This window comes from Poromitra crassiceps, assembly GCF_964638095.1.
Source record: "Poromitra crassiceps genome assembly, chromosome: 2".
Classification (NCBI taxonomy): domain Eukaryota; kingdom Metazoa; phylum Chordata; class Actinopteri; order Beryciformes; family Melamphaidae; genus Poromitra; species Poromitra crassiceps.
This window is the reverse complement of record NC_139624.1, coordinates 20,533,396-20,553,657: the sequence shown is the minus strand read 5'-3', so window position 1 is coordinate 20,553,657 and position 20,262 is coordinate 20,533,396. Positions and strand designations below refer to the sequence as shown.

The following is a 20,262-nucleotide window of genomic DNA, read 5'->3' as shown; positions in this document are numbered from 1 at the left end:
ATTACTGCTCCCATGCTGACGGGTTGCTGTCGCAGCATTTCGCCATGGCAACCGGACCAGTCGCTATGGGAGACAAACAATGGTGGTGATGGTGAAGTATTGCTGACAGCTGGTGGAGAGAGGAAAGCTACAGACGGCAGAGAAGAATGATCAGATGCTTTATCGAGGCAAATGCTTGGTTAAAGGGAGAAGTACGATATCAATTATAATATTCCATGGAGGTCTATGGGGGATCTCAAGGATTCCAGTTGACACTACACACTCAGACAACACCATCTTTAAGATATTTATTTACAAGTTTTTCCAAACAGGCATGTTTCATTTTAAATGCTGATTATTATTAACAAACAAAAAAACAAACAAAATGCAGCTTTATAGAGCAAAGTGTAAAAGGCCAGATAGGGGGAGGGGACATTAGCTAAATGATGTGAGCCAACGTTACCTGAATGGGGAATTACCCAAAAAGTAAACAAGTGGCTCTGATGAGGGTGCGGGCCAGCCAGTGATGGTGATGCCCCAGAGGTCCCAACATTTAGTGGGGTTCAGTCAAGTGTTGATTTGGGAGAGTCGAAATCTCAAATGATGTCAATGCTAAGATCGAAACTGTTTAACTCTAGACAACAACCCCAAATTAGTACATTCTCTCTCCAGTTGCACAAACTATTCCTCAGGCTTAAATGGAAAGATGGCACATTAGAGTGAGACATATTGCTTAGAGAGCAATTTATCATGGGTCTAGCGCAGGCAGGGGTTTTCAAAGTCTGACACTGTGGGGGGGCCTCCCCTCAGACAAAGCTTGGAAAAAGGTGCCTGAGTTCACTTAGTTTCACTCAATTCCTGGATGCCTATGGGATCATGATTGTCTGTCATTACAGACTATGTTAAATTCTGTGTGGACATTTCAATTCCAGTAAAAACTATCAAAACATATCCAAACTCAAAACCATGGATAACCTCGCAAATAAAACGTTGAAATAAAAAGAAACAAGCCTTCAGGCAGCAGGAGCTTGCAGCACTTTAAAATCCTCTGCTGAAGCAGGAGGGCCTAACCTGACTCTGCCAGATGGGGCGCTATTGAGTTCACAACACCACCAAGTAAGTTTGTGAAACAAATGTGAAGCAAACCCATCATGTGGCAGCGTCAGGTTAAGGAGGGCCTACTTCAGCAGCACTTGACCCTTCTGCCATTCATATATATATAATGTCAATGTGTTTTGGGTCTCCGTTATCGATTGTGTTTGTCCTGTCTGTACTGTGTCTGAGTGGACTGTGCACCAACTGTGGAAAGAATCATCTCTAAGGACAATGAACTATCTATTGATCCCAGAACTGTGGAGAGAATCATCTCTAAGGACAATAAGCTATCTATCTACTGATCCCAGAACTGTGGAGAGAATCATCTCTAAGGACAATAAGCTATCTATCTACTGATCCCAGAACTGTGGAGAGAATCATCTCTAAGGACAATAAGCTATCTATCTACTGATCCCAGAACTGTGGAGAGAATCATCTCTAAGGACAATAAGCTATATATCTACTGATCCCAGAACTGTGGAGAGAATCATCTCTAAGGACAATGAACTATCCATCTATTGATCCCAGAAGTGTGGAGAGAATCATCTCTAAGGACAATAAGCTATCTATCTATTGATCCCATAGAAACTCAACAATTCAGCCAAGATAGCCTGACATTGCTGTTTGACATAACGTCAGACCATAATAGGCCTACATAGAAAAGGTCTGTGTGATGGCATTTATTTCTGACACTGAGAAAAACAGTAAAATCCCCCAACAGTACTGCATCTCTGAACTAAATTATTTCGGCTATTCGATGTGATTTTATTTAGGCTATTCTATGTGATGTCCTTTTGATAACTAATACGGTAACTAATGTAAGATTTTTTCACTTCCATTCACTGAGCCTCCCCTGAAACTAAGCCCAGGGTGAGGCCCGCCTCCCACTTTGAAAACCCCTGGTCTAGCAGATGGCCCAATCAGACAAGCCTTAAAACAGGTGAGGAAAGACCCCCGCCTTTCCTTTGGTGATGTCCAAGAGAACAAGCGACCATTCCATTGGGGGCAGGCTACATGCCAGGCTGTGAACACAGGAGCTCAACCAACAGAGAAACCTTCATGACATTTGTATTTTAAATTATGTTAATCTCAGCCCAATCCAACAGACACCATACATTATCCAGGCATCTGAGCGCCCTCTAACGATAGACTGTCACGTTACATGGAGTGCCATGTCTTATTTGATTTCAAATAAATCCTAAATACAAAATACCCAAAGAGGTTAATTTGCTGTCCCGCCCATGTTTGCTATTAGTAAGTAGTAAGTAGTATATAACAATATTTACTATACTATCATCTTCTTCCACTTCCAAAGCCTCCCTCTTCGCCTCCCCATCCACATGGCCATGGGAGTGACCAATCCTAGCAGCCAACCTACGATGGCATCAGAGTGGGTAGCCAAACACTATGAGCAGATGCACTATGTATAATATGGTATAGGTTGTGAGTATATGGGTAAAGTGGCTGGCAGAAATAAACAGCGGTATGACGAGAGAGCCCGTGACTCACCTCTATGAGCAGGGGAGAGGGTCCTTGTGCGGGACAATAGGAGGCAAGCCAAAGGAAGCTCAGAGATCACTGGGAGGAGCAGAGGTTTGGGCAGTGGGAGAAGATGATAGGGACACACACCAGCGGGAGAAGATGATAGGGACACACACCAGCTAAAATCTTGTTTTCCCTCTATGCATCAGTCTGCACTCTGAGCCGTCTACAGCGATTTTAGTGGGCGGGAGTACGTGCCTTGACAGACAACCGCTTCAGCCAATCAGCGTCACCTAATCCAATCTACTGTAAATCCACTCGGAAGAATGGCGAAAACGGCTTTTCCGCCGAGAAACGCCACTCTGTTGTTTAATTGTTGTTATAGTCTCTCTTTCGGGGCAATAACTGCACGTATGAATGTTAATGTGACTGCACGTTGCTTCGGGAGCCGCCATACTGTTTTTCCAGATTGCCAGATTGACATTTGTCAACTACAAAGCAGGTCCCTGATTGGCTCGTGGACTTTGTACTTCCTGGAAATGGCTGTGGACGGGCTGGAAGCAAGACTGATCCGCAGAACCAAACAGAATGTGAGTTCACGTGATTAGGATGCTGCACTAGGCTATAGGATTTCTGCACAAGAGAGAAAATAAGTCCTGCATGTTGCAAATGCATGACTACACAGTAATAACTCCCATACTTAACCAAGAACTTGTTTTGTGCAGAAATAATATGACATGCAAATACAAAAATGCCATGATTGTTGGTGGGTCTTTAGGGATAATAAATAACGGTTTGTTTGAATTTAATAAACGTATTCAACTAATCTGTATTCCTTCAATAATCATATTAAAAACGTTTTTAAGCATCTAAGGGATATGAAGCAGACAAGCATCTGCCATAATATCTTGCTACAATGCCTTTTATAAACTGAAAAGAACTAAACAATGCAACCAGCCTTGGTTGTACAGCAGCCTACATGTACAGGATCTTCCTCTGAATAGATTATACTGATAGAATCAGGGAAATGCCGGTAGATACAAAATCTTACAAGTTGGACATAGTATTTACAACGTAGAGACACGGAGTATTTACAAATTGGCAATGTTAAGACGACTTGTTCCTCTCTTGGATGTTGACGCAGCGGCGGGGAGCTGCTCGTCTCAGATTCTGTCGACGTTTCTCAATCCTCCGTCCAGCGTCAACGTGCCGAATCTGAAGAGGGAAAATGTGTCATTCTCAGCCATTTTTTTTCGACTAGACTAGACTACTTGATGTTTTCAGGCGACAGATGACACTGGCAGGATGTCTGTGAGATGCATGCTACCTCACCTCTCCAAGAAGTGGTTGTTCTCTGCCAGCTCCTTCACCACGCCCTCCATCTCCTCCTTGAGTTTCTTCATGCTGAAAGACAGCAGGGGGGGGTTAAGCACCATGTTAAATAGCCAAACGCTCACACAAACTCAATTCTGTCATTTCAGCAATGGTGGAAAGTAATTATGTGCATTTCCGCAAGTACTGTAAATAAGTACAATTTTGAGGTACTTTACTTGAGTATTTTCATTTTATGCTACTTTGTACTTATACTCCACTACGCTTTAGAGGGAAATATTGTACTTATTACTCAAATACATTTATTTTACGGATACAAGCGGCCGAAATAGGTTTTCTCAGGAGGGTGGCTGGCATCTCCCTTAGGGAGAAGGTGAGAAGCTCAGAGGTACTCGTGGGGTACTCTGAGTCGGAGTAGAGCGGCTGCTCCTTGGCGCAGGAAGGAGCCAGTTGAGGTGGTTTGGACATCTGGTAAGGATGCCACCTGGTTGCCTCCCTAGGGAGGTGTTCGAGGCATGTCCAGCTGGCAGGAGACCACGGGGCAGACCGAGGGCTAGGTGGAGAGATTATATCTCCACGCTGGCCTGGGAACGCCTCAGGATCCCCCAGTCAGAGCTGGCTAATGTGGCCAGAGAACGGGGAAGTTTGGGGTCCCCTGCTGGAACTGCTACCTCCGCGACCCGAGATCCCGGATCGGTTGAAGATGGATGGATGGATGGACGGTTAGACAGACATTTATTTCACAGCTATAGTTAGTACGGTAGTTACTTTTCAGATCAATATTTTATATTTAAAACATTTGACCATCTTGATAAAAATCTAAAAAAAGAAAAGAAATTGACAAGTGGACAATCTCTGAGTCTGTTCTCTGCAGCGGCTGAGCTAGCGAGCCCGCGAAGCAGGCGAGCCTAGGAGTCTCGGTTTGCTTTGTTGTAATGTAGAGGAACACTTCTACTTCTTTGGAGAACAGGATGTCATACATTTTTTATTTTCACAGTTTGGCAATTAAATTAAATCTATAATTATGTGATGCTCATTTCATATTGTAACAGCAAATGTAACCCTTATACTCATATCTATGTATATCTGCTTTAAAATGGAGTATACTGTACTATATTATGCATTTAGAGATGATATAGTCAGTGGTGGAGCATTGCTCTCAGTGAGACTCCCCCTGTATAAATAAAGGTAAAAAAAAATGATGGAGATGATTGGTCACCTCTTTCTCATAACAGTGGTATTGTTAGTGCTTGTGTTTCTCCAAATAAGACTACATTTCCCATAAGCCCCGTTGCTTCCTGTCTCCCTCTCCCTCCCCGAAGACGATAAACATGTTGGAAGTGATTTTTCCACCATCTGCTGCCAGAATCTCTGAAATCTTCAGCCGTTTGCAGGTTTCCCTCCATATCTGATCCGGTGCGTCACACAATGACAAATGCAGATTCAAGGTCGGCAGCTAGGCTGCTGATCTCCTCATTTACAGTAATTATGCTAACAATTTACAATAAGGGTACATTAGGTTTGAGGCTGATGAAGAGGGTCCTCACCCCAGGGTCATCTCCACCAGGGTGTTCTGGCTCAGGTAGGCCTGTGGCTTCATCCCCCCGGACGCCAGGGGCAACACCTTCTGAGGCAACTGCTCCTGCAGCTGCACAACACACACACACACACACACACACACACACACACACACACACACACACACACACACACACACACACACACACACACACACAATTTTAGCCATTTTGATTTAGTTGGATTTTCATTAGGTCCTTGTTGAGCTGCCATGTCTGAAATGGCTGTTGTCGTCATGTTTATAATCCAGCTGATAGTTTTCACCATAGCCACAATAGAAGATTGATTGGTCCATTTGACATTTCTCCATGTTGCTTACAGAAGCATTTGGCTAGAAGAAGATTCATTTCTAGCTCCCTGGTTTCCTGAGCTAAGCGAAGTTGTGTCATTCTACCTTTGATTAATTTGTTTGGTGTGCTTTTGTTTGCAAGTTTTCAGCTTGGCTAGCATCAGCTGTAGCTGCTCACCGCTGGTGGCTGTCTTGGATTTGTAGTCATCTAATTAGATCAGTGTTTTGTCTTATGTACTCCTTAGCGGTTTTGCCATGCCAATAGTACCCCCTCACTCATGTATGTCAATGATTCTCCTAAATTTGTTCTATTTAACACAACTGATTATTAAATTAAATGATATGAATAACTCCCCTTTAATACAAAGACATTTACACATGAGTGAAAAAATTATATTCTGACTAGCCCAGTAGCAGGTTCAACTCCTTTCCATCAGTCGCCTTAGCTTCAGCTGAGACAATTGATCTAGTTTTTTGTTGTTGACTTGACTTGAATTTCGTTTAGTTTTCGATTGAACAATTTGTCCGTTTGACCAAGACCTCCTGAGTGTTTGGTGCTGCTGTAGATGGGCTGGCGTCACTGAATTATTTTCAGCTGACTGGGTGATTACATATTTTAATTTAATTATTTTGATTAATTATTTTTTATCTATTTCTCATCCAGGGCAGCATGCAGGGGGCCTGCACGCTACCCTGGTTGAGAATCACTGAGATGGCTTGTTGGCCAAGATGCTCACAGCTAGCAAGCGTTAGCGCCGAGTTAGCTTTCAGTTGTTCTCTTCACCTTGATGACTCTCTCCATGAGCATGGTCACGTCCTTCTCGATGCTTATCAGCTGGGTGGACAGAGCCAGTAGCTGCTTCCTCACGTGGTGCACCTTTCTGCAAACATGAGAGCAACAGAGACCATGCTAATGCCACAGAGCCCATACTAAGGGTTCCCACACCTCTTCATGGATAACCTTTCAAAACCTCTCCATGAATTTCCGAGAATCCATAATAGAATTTCCATGTTAATGTGAGGCGGTGACTCTGAATCAATACCAAAGATTATCACCACACTGGACAAATACAACACACCTCTTTATATTGGATTTGAGTGCTTTAGAGCAGTGGTGCTCAATGTGGGGTCCGGGTAGCCCATAAGGGTCCTCGAGGGGGTGCCAGGAAGTCCCCAGCAAAAAGAGGGATCATTTATTTTCCCTGTAATTCCATCCATAAGTAACACAATGACAGAATGTATGACTATTTTGAGCATGGGTTTCATACACTTTCTTCAAACACTTTCTGTAATAAAACATCTATGAAAATGTGAAAAGAGTCTGCCACTGCCAACTTGCAATGAAGATGATTTATGGTTGTGACGTTTCGGTCCCCGACCTTTTTCAAACAAATGGTCTAACCCTAACCCTGTAATAAAACATCTAAAAGCAAAAATCGTATCAAATGGGGACCCTGGTCTAATTTGTGTCAGTTTAGGGGTCCAGTTTGAGAAGCACATCACATTACATGGAAGCTATTGTAATGGGTTCTCCTCTTTGCAGGCCTATTGGTCATGACCTTTGGTGTCGCCCAGGCTCTTCATGATCACTCCCTCATGTGGTGATGAACGAGCTACCTTTTGAAGAAACACCATGTCCAGCAACCACATTCTAATTTTAACTTTCTCTTGGGGCCTACCTTGTCTCCTTTAGTAGGTCTGGGGATTTGATTATCCTGATATATACTGTATATATATATATATATATATATATATATATATATATTAATTCTAAATAAATGCGTTTCGCGGGTATGCGTCATCAGGTTCACTCAGTGTGAACCTGATGACGCATACCTGCAAAACGTATTGTTCACTGAATAAATCTCACTAAGTCAATTCAAGTGTGCGGTGGTTATTTTCTTCAATTGATGATTCATATATATATATTTTAAACCCAGCCCTAATCATCATCACCACCATCATCCAATCAGATCATATATAAACAGAATCAATCAATCCAAAGAGATAGGAACTGTAAAGAGCAGCAGTGACTGGTTCACCTCATCCACTCCTCGCTCTTGGAGATGAAGAGGCGATATTTCATGGCACACTCCTCTGTGAACAAAGATCTGGCCTTAGTGGCGTGGAGGACCAGCTTCTGTCTGTGTAAAACACAAAACGTAGCTCAGGACCAAAAACAGGGAGGCTACTGAGAAGTTCAGACTACAAGCCCAGACACACCAAGGCAACGTCGGGGCCGCCGGTTAGCGGTGTGTCGCGCACCGTTGGCTATAGTCGGCGTTTTTTTCGGCTGATTCAAAATGTTGAATCGGCATCGGGCCGTCAGTGAGAGAGATCACTCTGATTGGCTGGTCAGCAGTGCACGAGAGGGCGCGCATAGTGACTTTTGGATTTGACTGTATATTTGACCTTGTAACACTTTTTTTTTCTCTGTGCTCTTTTCTTTTTATCAATTTGATGTGAAGCACTTTGAATGGCCTCTGTGTATGAAATATGCTATACAGATCAACTTTACAGAAACAAACAAAACCCTTTAAGTAGTGAGTGAGAGTGATGTGAAAATAGTGATGTATCTGGATGGTATATCTGCAGTCCTACATGTAGGTCTCACGCAGCCGCAGGACGTATGTGCTAGTTGACGGTTGGCTGTAGTCTTTGCGGTGTGTTGTTCAAGTGCAACTGTTTGGGCCCGACACGACACAGGCGAAGTGAGGCGACGCAACAGTCGGCCTTCGTTGCCGCTAGTTCTTCCTCGTTCCCCCGGTGTGTCTGGGCCACGCACTGACAGAAGGGAAGTACAGTGTGATTTGCTGTAAACGCACAGCACAGTCAACTTACTTGTCAAATTTATGGATTTGTTCCTCATTGTAAGGCAGACCTAATACAAAAGTGTGGGAGGATAAAATCTCAAATTAGTTTTGTTCATACAGCAACTCAAATCACCAATAAATCAATGGATTTGTTTTACACTTTTCAGAGGATTTTTCTGCTTGCCAGAAGATCCAGCATCTCCATGTGCTGCTGTGTATAACATCGTGTAGGGTTTTCAGTAGCTCCTTGTTGAACTGCCATGTCTAAAATGTCTGTGATAGTAACCTTTATAGACCAGCTGTCTAAAATGCCTGTGATAGTAACCTTTATAGACCAGCTGATGTCTGCTGTGGACGAGTGCTCGGATAGTTGAACTCACGTCTCTCTGCTTTGTCCTTCTTGAACTGCTGGTAGATGGCTGTGATGGCATCCAGTAGCACTTTGATCTTCTCCACGCTGCAAAGACAAGCCCAGGATCACATGCTGACTTCTCTTTTGGCTTTCACCCACTAGTCCACTATCAAAACCACTAGTCCACTATCAAAACCACTAGTCCACTATCAAAACCACTAGTCCACTATCAAAACCACTAGTCACTAGTGGTTTTGATAGTGGACTAGTCACTAGTAGTCCATACTGTTCATATGAGTGTATCAGCTGGAGGGCTTTCACCCATTAGTCCACTATCAAAACCACTAGTCCATACTGTACTGTTCATATGAGTGTATCAGCTGGAGGGATTTGACACACTAGATGGTGGTTTTAGGAATAAACAATATAACTAAATAGATAACTAAATAACTAACTAGATTGAACATAGATTTGTTTGAACAAAAATGTTCGACATGATGCCATGTTAAATAAATGCTCAGACAAGTTGCTGGGGTTTAGCGGCTCATTTGTAAACGGCCAATCAGGACTCTGCTATTTCACATACCTACATTAGTTAACCCTTTACTGCCTGTTTTTGAGATAGTTTGATGAGAATTGATCATTTTTATTAGGTGAAAAAAAACATGATACCTCTCCCGCCGTGACTTGTCGACTACTTTGGGGGAGTAGTCAATGATTACTAAAACGCAGCAGTCGTGAATGCCCTAATCAGCTGCGTATACTGTATCTCAACCAGACACCCACCCGCCCCAACACACTCTCTCTCTCTCTCTCTCTCTCTCTCTCTCTCTCTTACTTCCTGTCCTCGGGGTGTGTGCCCACTTGCTGTGTCCAGGCATCGGTCAGGAGCCCCCCTGGTATGAACTTGGTCTTGAGGTCCTGCGTTGTTCGCTCCATGGGCTCCAACGAGCTGGAGATCTGCAGCGTGCAGACATCGACGTAGATTACATTCTATTCTCATTGGTTCTAACGCAGTGGTCACTTTATAAGGTACACCTCTCTGCGTATGCAGACAGTGAATCATGCAGCATGCAGACAGAACGGAGAGGCTCAATTACTGTTCCACTAAATATTAGAATGGGTTGTTCTGGAGACAAAAGTACTACTGAGGTATAACTTATAAAGAGGCCACTAAGTGTATGATATTCTAATTTACTAGGCATCGATTCCTAGGCTCGCCCGCTGCGTGGGCTCGCTAGGCCTCACCCGCCCTGCAGCTTGCCGAGCTGGCCCTGCAGCTCGCATAGGCAATCATATATATCATATATAACCCCATCACTCCCAATTACACAATTATAGCTACCGACTAATTTGATGAAAATAATCAAATATATACTGGTATATATTATATACAAAGTTGATCATACCAACATTTATATTTTTCATATTCAAATGCATAGTATCTGTAAAGGGGAGATTCATGGGTACCCATAGAACCCATTCACATTCAGATATCTTGAGGTGAGAGGTCAAGGGACCCCTTTGAAAATGGCCATGCCAGTTTTTATCTCCCGAAAGCAGCATGACAGGGTTGGTACCACTGGGTGCCTTATCTTCTAGTTTCATACCAGAGATTCACTCCAGCTCGCTACAACCATTTGATTTGTATCACTATGAAATCAGGAGATTAACGGCACACAGCGGGAGAATCGATATGTGACATGCTTTCTGTGCCCCCCCCCCCCCCCCCTTTTCTTTAGAACGACTGGAGAGCTGAGGATGGGGGCCAGCTGCCATCCCTGCTTTAGATATACAGCACAAACAACACAGACGTGAAGACGCTGAAGAAACAGGATGAGGAAGTGAGTACTCACTCTGAGAACCTTCTTGTGCATGTCTGAGATCTCATCGTACTCTGACGACAGCATGTTGGCCTGCATCAACACCTCAAACCTGTCAAACACAACAGCATGTTGGCCTGCATCAACACCTCAAACCTGTCAAACACAACAGCATGTTGGCCTGCATCAACACCTCAAACCTGTCAAACACAACACCAGCTCATCCTATGAAAGCTCTCATTCCATGGCTCTTTAAAACAGGGTTATGAATTCTGTAGCTGTTTAAAGCATGTCTGATGGCTCTTTAAAACAGGGGTATGAATTCTGTAGCTGTTTAAAGCATGTCTGATGGCTCTTTAAAACAGGGTTATGAATTCTGTAGCTGTTTAAAGCATGTCTGACGGCTCGTTAAAACAGGGTTATGAATTCTGTAGCTGTTTAAAGCATGTCTGATGGCTCTTTAAAACAGGGTTATGACTTCTGTAGCTGTTTAAAGCATGTCTGATGGCTCTTTAAAACAGGGTTATGAATTCTGTAGCTGTTTAAAGCATGTCTGATGGCTCTTTAAAACAGGGTTATGAATTCTGTAGCTGTTTAAAGCATGTCTGACGGCTCGTTAAAACAGGGTTATGAATTCTGTAGCTGTTTAAAGCATGTCTGATGGCTCTTTAAAACAGGGTTATGACTTCTGTAGCTGTTTAAAGCATGTCTGATGGCTCTTTAAAACAGGGTTATGAATTCTGTAGCTGTTTAAAGCATGTCTGATGGCTCTTTAAAACAGGGTTATGAATTCTGTAGCTGTTTAAAGCATGTCTGACGGCTCGTTAAAACAGGGTTATGAATTCTGTAGCTGTTTAAAGCATGTCTGATGGCTCTTTAAAACAGGGTTATGAATTCTGTAGCTGTTTAAAGCATGTCTGATGGCTCTTTAAAACAGGCTTATGAATTCTGTAGCTGTTTAAAGCATGTCTGATGGCTCTTTAAAACAGGCTTATGAATTCTGTAGCTGTTTAAAGCATGTCTGATGGCTCTTTAAAACAGGGTTATGACTTCTGTAGCTGTTTAAAGCATGTCTGATGGCTCTTTAAAACAGGGTTATGAATTCTGTAGCTGTTTAAAGCATGTCTGATGGCTCTTTAAAACAGGGTTATGAATTCTGTAGCTGTTTAAAGCATGTCTGATGGCTCTTTAAAACAGGGTTATGACTTCTGTAGCTGTTTAAAGCATGTCTGATGGCTCTTTAAAACAGGGTTATGAATTCTGTAGCTGTTTAAAGCATGTCTGATGGCTCTTTAAAACAGGGTTATGAATTCTGTAGCTGTTTAAAGCATGTCTGATGGCTCTTTAAAACAGGGTTATGAATTCTGTAGCTGTTTAAAGCATGTCTGATGGCTCTTTAAAACAGGGTTATATGACACTCTAATCCAGCCTCTGTGGGACTTCTGTATCCGCTCTGTCTCTACCCTCATTAACTATGTGCTGTGTTGAGGGGGCGGGACCTCTGATAAGATGATCTGTTAGGACAGATCCATCGTTGGTGCAGTTGCTTGTTTTCTGGACATGTTTCCATTCTACACAGCTAAGCTTTGAATTCTGTAGCTGTTTAAAGCATGTCTGACGGCTCGTTAAAACAGGGTTATGAATTCTGTAGCTGTTTAAAGCATGTCTGATGGCTCTTTAAAACAGGGTTATGAATTCTGTAGCTGTTTAAAGCATGTCTGATGGCTCTTTAAAACAGGGTTATGACTTCTGTAGCTGTTTAAAGCATGTCTGATGGCTCTTTAAAGCATGAATTCTGTAGCTGTTTAAAGCATGTCTGATGGCTCTTTAAAACAGGGTTATGACTTCTGTAGCTGTTTAAAGCATGTCTGATGGCTCTTTAAAACAGGGTTATGAATTCTGTAGCTGTTTAAAGCATGTCTGATGGCTCTTTAAAACAGGGTTATGAATTCTGTAGCTGTTTAAAGCATGTCTGATGGCTCTTTAAAGCCATGTAGCTATGCTACAGCTATGCTACAGCCATGCTACACAGCTAAGCTACAGCTATGCTACAGCCATGCTACACAGCTGAGCTACACATAACAAGGCTTGTCTTCCACATTCAGTTGGCAGGGGCAGTGCTGTAAGCAGGCAAATTAAATGAGTGTTACTTTGTGATGTCACAAAGTAACAGAAGTCAAAACGACTCATTTGGAGGCATTTTCTTTCCTTACATGGCTGGTGTGGAATTATCTGGGGACTAGGGCTGCAACGAACAATTATTTTCATTATTGATTTAATCTGTCGATTATTTTCTTGAATTAATCGATTAGTTGTTTGGACTATAAATGTCAGAAAAAGGTGAACATTTTCAATCAATGTTTCCCAAAGCCCAAGATGACATCATCATGAAATCTCTTGTTTTTGTCCACAACCCAAAGATATTCAGTTTACTGTTTACAGAGGAATCAAGAAATCAGAAAATATTCACATTTCAAAAGCTGGAAGCAGAGAATTTTGATGTTTATTTTTTCTTAAAAAATGACTCCAAATGAGGAATCGATTATCAAAATAGATGTAAATTAATTTTTAATCAACGATCAGCTCTACTGGGGACCATGTGTTTTGAGATCTTTGTGATGTTTATATAGCACGCTCAAGTCTCTTATAATCAAAGAGGCAAGGGAAATCATGTTTTACACAAAATGTGATCTTTCAAATCACATAAATATAAATGCTAAACTTGTGTGTGTCTGTGTGTGTGTGTGTGTGTGTGTGTGTGTGTGTGTGCGCGTGCATGTGTGTGTGTGTGTGTGTGTGTGTGTGTGACTCACAGTTGTTCGGTCCTCTCCAGTATCTGTGTGCAGTAGTTACAGAGGTGAATGACCTCAGACTTCTTGTGCAGGATCTCGCTGTAGTCCTCTTTCATGAGCTCACTGGATGAATGAAGACATGCTGTTGTCAGCAGCAACACAACACTCACAACTAGAGCTGTGCATCTTCACTGATCTCATGATTCGATTATACAAGTCTACGATTCGATTCGATTCGATTATACGATGCATCTTAAATCGATGCATCACTTTTTCCGCAATACATGATTTATTTTTTCTCACTTTCTTTTTTCTCACTGTGTGGCTACTTTTAAAATAAAAGTGCATTTGGAATTGCATTGTATTATGACCCATAATTAAAACTAGAACGACCGCAACGCGGACTTATGCCTCCGCCATTAGTTCATTCTTGAGTCCAAGTGGATGTTGGAGCCAAATTGGAAGAAATTGCATCAAGGCGTTTCTGTGCAGAATTGGATATTTGAGCCAAATGTGAAGAAATTTAGTCAATGTGTTACTGAGATATGGCGTTACCGAGCTAGAAAATGGCATTTGTTAGGTCACTGTGACCTTGACCTTTGACCTTTGATAACCAAAATGGAATCAGTTCATCCTTGAGCCTAAGTGAATGTTTAAGGCGAATCTGATGAAATTCCGTCCAGGCGTTCCTCAGATATCGCGTTAACAAGCTTGAAAATGGCGTTTGAGAGGTCACAGTGACCTTGACCTTTGACCTTTGAGTACCAAAATCTAATCAGATCATCCTTGAGCCTAAGTGAATGTTTAAAGTGAATCTGATGAAATTCCGTTCAGGCGTTCCTCAGATATCGCGTTAACAAGCTTGAAAATGGCGTTCGAGAGGTCACAGTGACCTTGACCTTTGACCTTTGACCACCAAAATCTAATCAGATCATCCTTGAGCCTTAGTGAATGTTTAAGGCGAATCTGATGAAATTCCGTCCAGGCGTTCCTCAGATATCGCGTTAACAAGCTTGAAAATGGCGTTCGAGAGGTCACAGTGACCTTGACCTTTGACCTTTGACCACCAAAATCTAATCAGATCATCCTTGAGCCTAAGTGAATGTTTAAGGCGAATCTGATGAAATTCCGTCCAGGCGTTCCTCAGATATCGCGTTAACAAGCTTGAAAATGGCGTTCGAGAGGTCACAGTGACCTTGACCTTTGACCTTTGACCACCAAAATCTAATCAGATCATCCTTGAGCCTAAGTGAATGTTTAAGGCGAATCTGATGAAATTCCGTCCAGGCGTTCCTCAGATATCGCGTTAACAAGCTTGAAAATGGCGTTCGAGAGGTCACAGTGACCTTGACCTTTGACCTTTGACCACCAAAATCTAATCAGATCATCCTTGAGCCTAAGTGAATGTTTAAGGCGAATCTGATGAAATTCCGTCCAGGCGTTCCTCAGATATCGCGTTAACAAGCTTGAAAATGGCGTTCGAGAGGTCACAGTGACCTTGACCTTTGACCTTTGACCACCAAAATCTAATCAGATCATCCTTGAGCCTAAGTGAATGTTTAAGGCGAATCTGATTAAATTCCGTCCAGGCGTTCCTCAGATATCACGTTAACAAGCTTGAAAATGGCGTTCGAGAGGTCACAGTGACCTTGACCTTTGACCTTTGACCACCAAAATCTAATCAGATCATCCTTGAGCCTAAGTGAATGTTTAAGGCGAATCTGAAGAAATTCCGTCAAGGCGTTCCTCAGATATGGCGTTAACAAACATCCGTACGGACGGACATCCGTACGGACGGCCGGCCGTACGTACGTACGGACGGACAACCCGGATCCATAATGCCTTCGGCCTGGCTTCGCCGGCGGAGGCATAATAAACAACTGCATGTACTTACATTCTATTTTATTTGATTATTTAAAAAAAAAAAAAAAAAAAAAAAAATCGGTTTTTGATATTTGTTAATCGATTCAGAATCGTCCTATTAAGCATCGCGATGTATCTCTGAATCGATTATTTTCGGCAGCTCTACTCACAACACTTCTCTACATGCACCATGTGATATAGGAACGCACCATGTTGGATTATTTCTGCACATATCCATATCCTGATATCTTCCAACTCTTTTGGCCGATTGCCGATACCGAATTACCGATATATGCACACATTTTCCCCCACCTAATTTCAGTCAACATCAAGTCTCTCCTGTAGTGGAACGAACACATTATTATGCCTGCTCTTATCATGATGCCCCACTGGCAGATGCAGACATAAATACAATGCTTTTCAAAATGTACACATTCACTGGACACAATAAGAAAACTACTTCAACTTAGGTCATACAATTTTTTATGTAACATTTTCTTTCCAACAAAACTGAAAGATTGATCCTACTTAAGCATTTGGGCATAATTAAAGTGTCATTTTATTGGCCTGTTATATCAGCAGAAATGTTTAGTTTCGGGCCGATGCCGATATATTTACTTTGAAAGCCTTTATCGGCCAATACTGGTGACGTGCCGATATCACCGACCGTGCATCCCTAATGTGACATTAAATAGATACCCTCCTTTTCCACATTTTCACATCTCCCATCACCTTGTTTACAGTCTACACGCACGCACACTCTCACACACACACACACACACACACACACACACACACACACGCACACACACACACACACAGACAGGACTTACTTTAAACCACGTACTCCTTTGCGCACTAGTTCCTGATAGACCAGCAGGGACTCAGAGGTTTTCCACAAGTGTCCCACATCACCTGCAAAAGTCTGAGCCACAGCAACATGTGAGTGTTGGCTTTAGGGTTCTGCCAGGGATTAGTCCCCCCCCCTCATGTAATGTAATCTTGCTACTCGGGCAAGAATATATTTGACTTTGAATTGACTGAAATGAGTCAGATTAAATTATTTTTTTTATAGTAATCATCACATTTGCATTTCAATCAGCTGTTTAAAAACAAAGAAATTGACGCATCCAAATCCAACAAATCCATTGTTTTGTTTTTTGTTTTTGTTTTTACATTTGACTGAAATTCTAGTCTACTAGTTGCCTTATGGGCTGTGACTCACTCAATGGCCCATTTGCTCAATTATTCATAACAGCCCACCAATGATATATTTCAAGGCCACGGCAGAGCGCTGAATTATGACATGTCGTGCAGATGAATGAATTGAACACCTACACGTTGACGACTGTTTGCACGTCTCATTTCTACTTATGGCTTGATATGAATGCGTTTCTGTGATAGCTGACTGTCTTCCACCCAGGAAAAGCACATGTCAGGTGTACAGATGCATTATGACTTATGACACGCAGGCCAAATGTTCCTGGAAAGCCAAAGCGACGAGGCTTCACTTCCGTCCACTACTCAAAGATAATATCAGTTTCCTGTCATACAGGAGTAAAGAAACCAGAAAATATTCACATTTAAGAAGCTGGAATGAGAGAATTTAGACCTTTTCTCTTAAAATTGTACTGAAAATGATTAATCGACTATTACAATAGTTGTCGAAATAGTTGATTAATTTTCTGTCGATCGACTAATCAATTAATTGATTAATCATTGCAGCTCTAGTTGGTTACGCTATAGATTGTTTTTCTTGCTCAAATCTGCTCTTGCCTACTTTGTGTTCTATTTATTGACTGTATTACACATACAGTATTACTAGTGGAACACCCATGCAGTGGGGCTGCGCAGCATTGCAGGTTCGGCCATTAATCTGCCCTAATTCCCTTGTAAAAAAAATACCTGCAGGTCACCTGCAGGGGTGCTCTTTACACTTCCTGAGAGATTCAGCGCAATCACACGTAAAACCGCATACAGTAGCTGTGGCTGAACACAATTTCTGCTCACACACAGACACTTCGCGTTCTTATAATACTGTAGGATAATATTGAGTCTTTGTTTTTTTATAACCTTGCTTGCAAGATGGATAACCTCGCGAGATCAAAAGAGATTCTCTCGACGTAATCCATCTTGTCATGCACAGGCAGTTAAGATGATTGGCCGAACCATGCCGGCTCGACGAATCAGCGGCAGCCTTAGGCGGGCTTAGGCTCATCTGGGCAAGTAGTGGGTACATGGTCTTTGTAGTTCTTTTCACTCGTCAACATGGCTGCCGCCGTGGAAGTGACAGGCAGTCTGAATGAAATTGAATGTAACGTTCCCAATTCTATGTATTCAATTCTAAAAAATGACCCTCAACATTTGGGAAGGCTAAGCCACACAACTAGTTCGGTATAATCTAATGTCGTGCTTCAAAGGTGACTTTACGACGATGAGGATGGTGAGGACTTAATCAATGAATACCATGGAGATCAGGCACCTTCCTCCGGTCGCAAACGTGACGTCAGAGGCATGGCGATCTGATTGGTTGAAGTTAACACGCACCAGCAGTGATAGACAGATGGGTCATCCAATCACCTGCCAAGTAGCTTGGAAAAAGTGCCCGCCTCCGTCAGCGGGTCGGGTTACTGCATTCCCAGAACGACTGGTTTAGTGAAATGCAATGTGGAGCTAAACCGTCCATCTGGCAGCGTCAGGTTAGTTTTTTTTATACAACTCTGTTCAATTTTGTTTCATGATTGTGTTTAGTTAAATCTAACTAGACACATTCTCTGTGGGGCTACGTAAAGTCCTTTGAGACATGCTTGTGAATTAGGGCTATGTAAAGTCCTTTGAGACATGCTTGTGAATTAGGGCTATATATATAAACAAACTTCACTTGAAACTGTGATGGCCTGGTGCTTCAAGGTGCTCAGGAAGCTGAACTTTGTCAACAGGAAAGTTTCTACTTTTCGATGAGGACTGATGGCTTTGCCTTTTTTTCTCGAATTGCCATTTTGTCCGATTTGAGCTTGACCTTATCGCTGAAAATGAGATGAATCAGGAGACTCAGTAGTCTTGACTCCACAGCCAGGTGTGATCAGTACCTTTGCATAGCTGGCATCCAAGTCCAGGTCATAGCGAGGCTGCACTTTAGGGGGGCTGGCTGTGAAGAAAAAAAACATACAGGAGGGTTAAGCACGCTCTCTTTGGCTTTGTCTTCCATTCATGATGTCTCTCTCCGGTTCCATTCCAGAATAAGAAAAAGTGCACCAGGAAATGAACAGTTAAAGCAGATAGGATTTGTATTGTACTACACACCCCTGTTGTGCATGAGTGAAGACACCTGTGTCATTACATGGTGGGAAAGATAACATTGCGTTACAAAAAAAATACATTTGCAGAATTATTTTCAAGACTTTTTCAGACTTTTTAAGGAGGATTGTCGGCTACATACGGTCTTCGAAGATGAGTCCCACAGTGGCTACGGACTCGCGGCTCACGAGCATGATGGGGTTGTCCCTGGAGTTCCGGGGGAAGGTCACGGCCTGGCGGTTGGGGTCCAGGACGAGGCGCCGGCCCTCATACAGCAGCTCCTGGTTGTGGCAGGGGATGCTGGTCCTGCGGGAGAGCAGCTCCTGGAACAGTGTGGCCCTGTGGACAAACGCATAACTGCAGCTTTACAACCAAGCCCCGACCTCCGGTCCTGAAAACGAGGCCAACAAAGCAAGTCAATCCCCATTGACCCCCATGTTAAGACGCCCTTTACAGCAGAAATAAAGATTTGATCTGGCGATGGGATCACACCAGCCGCGACGCCCATGACTTAAAATGAATATGGGACAGGGGCGTAAAGTTTGGGGGGGGGGGGCGCAGTGTGGGGGACCAGCCCCCTTGCTTGGATCACACCCATTTTCAAACTCGACCTTCATGATATCACATCAATCTGTGTTTTCACCGTCATGTGAGAGATGGATCTCTTGGCCACTTATGAAAAGCTGCTGCACTTCTACACTTCCAGAGTTGTCCAGAAGCAACAGTTACTGTCCACCAAAACCAGCAAGTAGAGAAAAGCAACAATCTCCCTTCAGGAAAAAGATCCATAAAACAGCTCCAGCCTGGTCCAGACTCGTGACAGTCACTCAAAGCTGAAGGATTTTTCCCCCCAGACGCTGGTAAACATACAGACACAAATCACTTCTCCTGTCAGGTAGATTAGTAATGTGGTTTGTGAGCCCTCACACAGCCGCCAGCTATGTCCCCACACCTCCAGACATCGAGCACCAGAAGCACCCGAAGGTTTTGTTGAAAACGACCTACATTCAAGTGTCGATAACTAAAGAACGGATGAAGGGAGAATCAAAAGTTGTGTGCCTATGAAAGTAGAGTCTCTCCTTTCTTTTGGGATATTCTGTGTTTACAGTCATAGAAGAAAATATGCTGTGGGTCTTGGAAGAATAGTGAAAACGGTCAGAAACCCTGGCGGGGCCAATAATGTTAAAGAGCCAATAATGTGGACGGATTGGCCATAGATGGGCATTAAAAACAACATTTCTAACGGTCTCTGTACAGGTTTCCCACACCTTCTTAAAGCTCAAATTCAAGGACTTTTCAAGGACTTTCCAGGCCCAATTCCCTCACATTCAAGGAGCCAACATGGCACAGTGGTAGTTTGAGACATGGATCAAGTTTCATTACTGTTACAACCCTGAGAATTTGTATAATGAGAACTAGCAGCTTTACATAAACTCACAGACAACAAGTAAAAAGAGCGGTTTGAACGTGTGAACACTTCTCAACTATGCTGTGTTACGGTGAGACTATGTGGTCTCTTGCCTTCTTTAACACAGCACAGCAAAACAATATATTGTATCATTTGAAA

At 42.7% G+C, this 20,262-nt stretch overlaps 1 protein-coding gene across 1 annotated transcript in view; it reads right to left on the bottom strand.

Moving 5' to 3' along the window:
* Window positions 1-273: 273 nt before the first annotated feature.
* tbk1 (TANK-binding kinase 1) overlaps window positions 274-20,262 on the bottom strand; it is a 40,508-nt gene continuing 20,519 nt past the window's right edge. The window contains exons 9-21 of the mRNA XM_083658121.1: window positions 18,838-19,034; window positions 18,488-18,546; window positions 16,232-16,323; window positions 13,557-13,658; window positions 10,777-10,855; window positions 9,759-9,880; window positions 8,949-9,025; window positions 8,597-8,636; window positions 7,798-7,899; window positions 6,540-6,636; window positions 5,436-5,536; window positions 3,889-3,960; window positions 274-3,771 (exon numbers count right to left, since the gene is read on the bottom strand). Of these exons, the coding sequence (XP_083514247.1) occupies window positions 3,720-3,771; window positions 3,889-3,960; window positions 5,436-5,536; window positions 6,540-6,636; window positions 7,798-7,899; window positions 8,597-8,636; window positions 8,949-9,025; window positions 9,759-9,880; window positions 10,777-10,855; window positions 13,557-13,658; window positions 16,232-16,323; window positions 18,488-18,546; window positions 18,838-19,034 (1,192 nt within the window). The 3' untranslated portion in view covers window positions 274-3,719. The remainder of the gene's footprint in view (window positions 3,772-3,888; window positions 3,961-5,435; window positions 5,537-6,539; window positions 6,637-7,797; window positions 7,900-8,596; window positions 8,637-8,948; window positions 9,026-9,758; window positions 9,881-10,776; window positions 10,856-13,556; window positions 13,659-16,231; window positions 16,324-18,487; window positions 18,547-18,837; window positions 19,035-20,262) is intronic.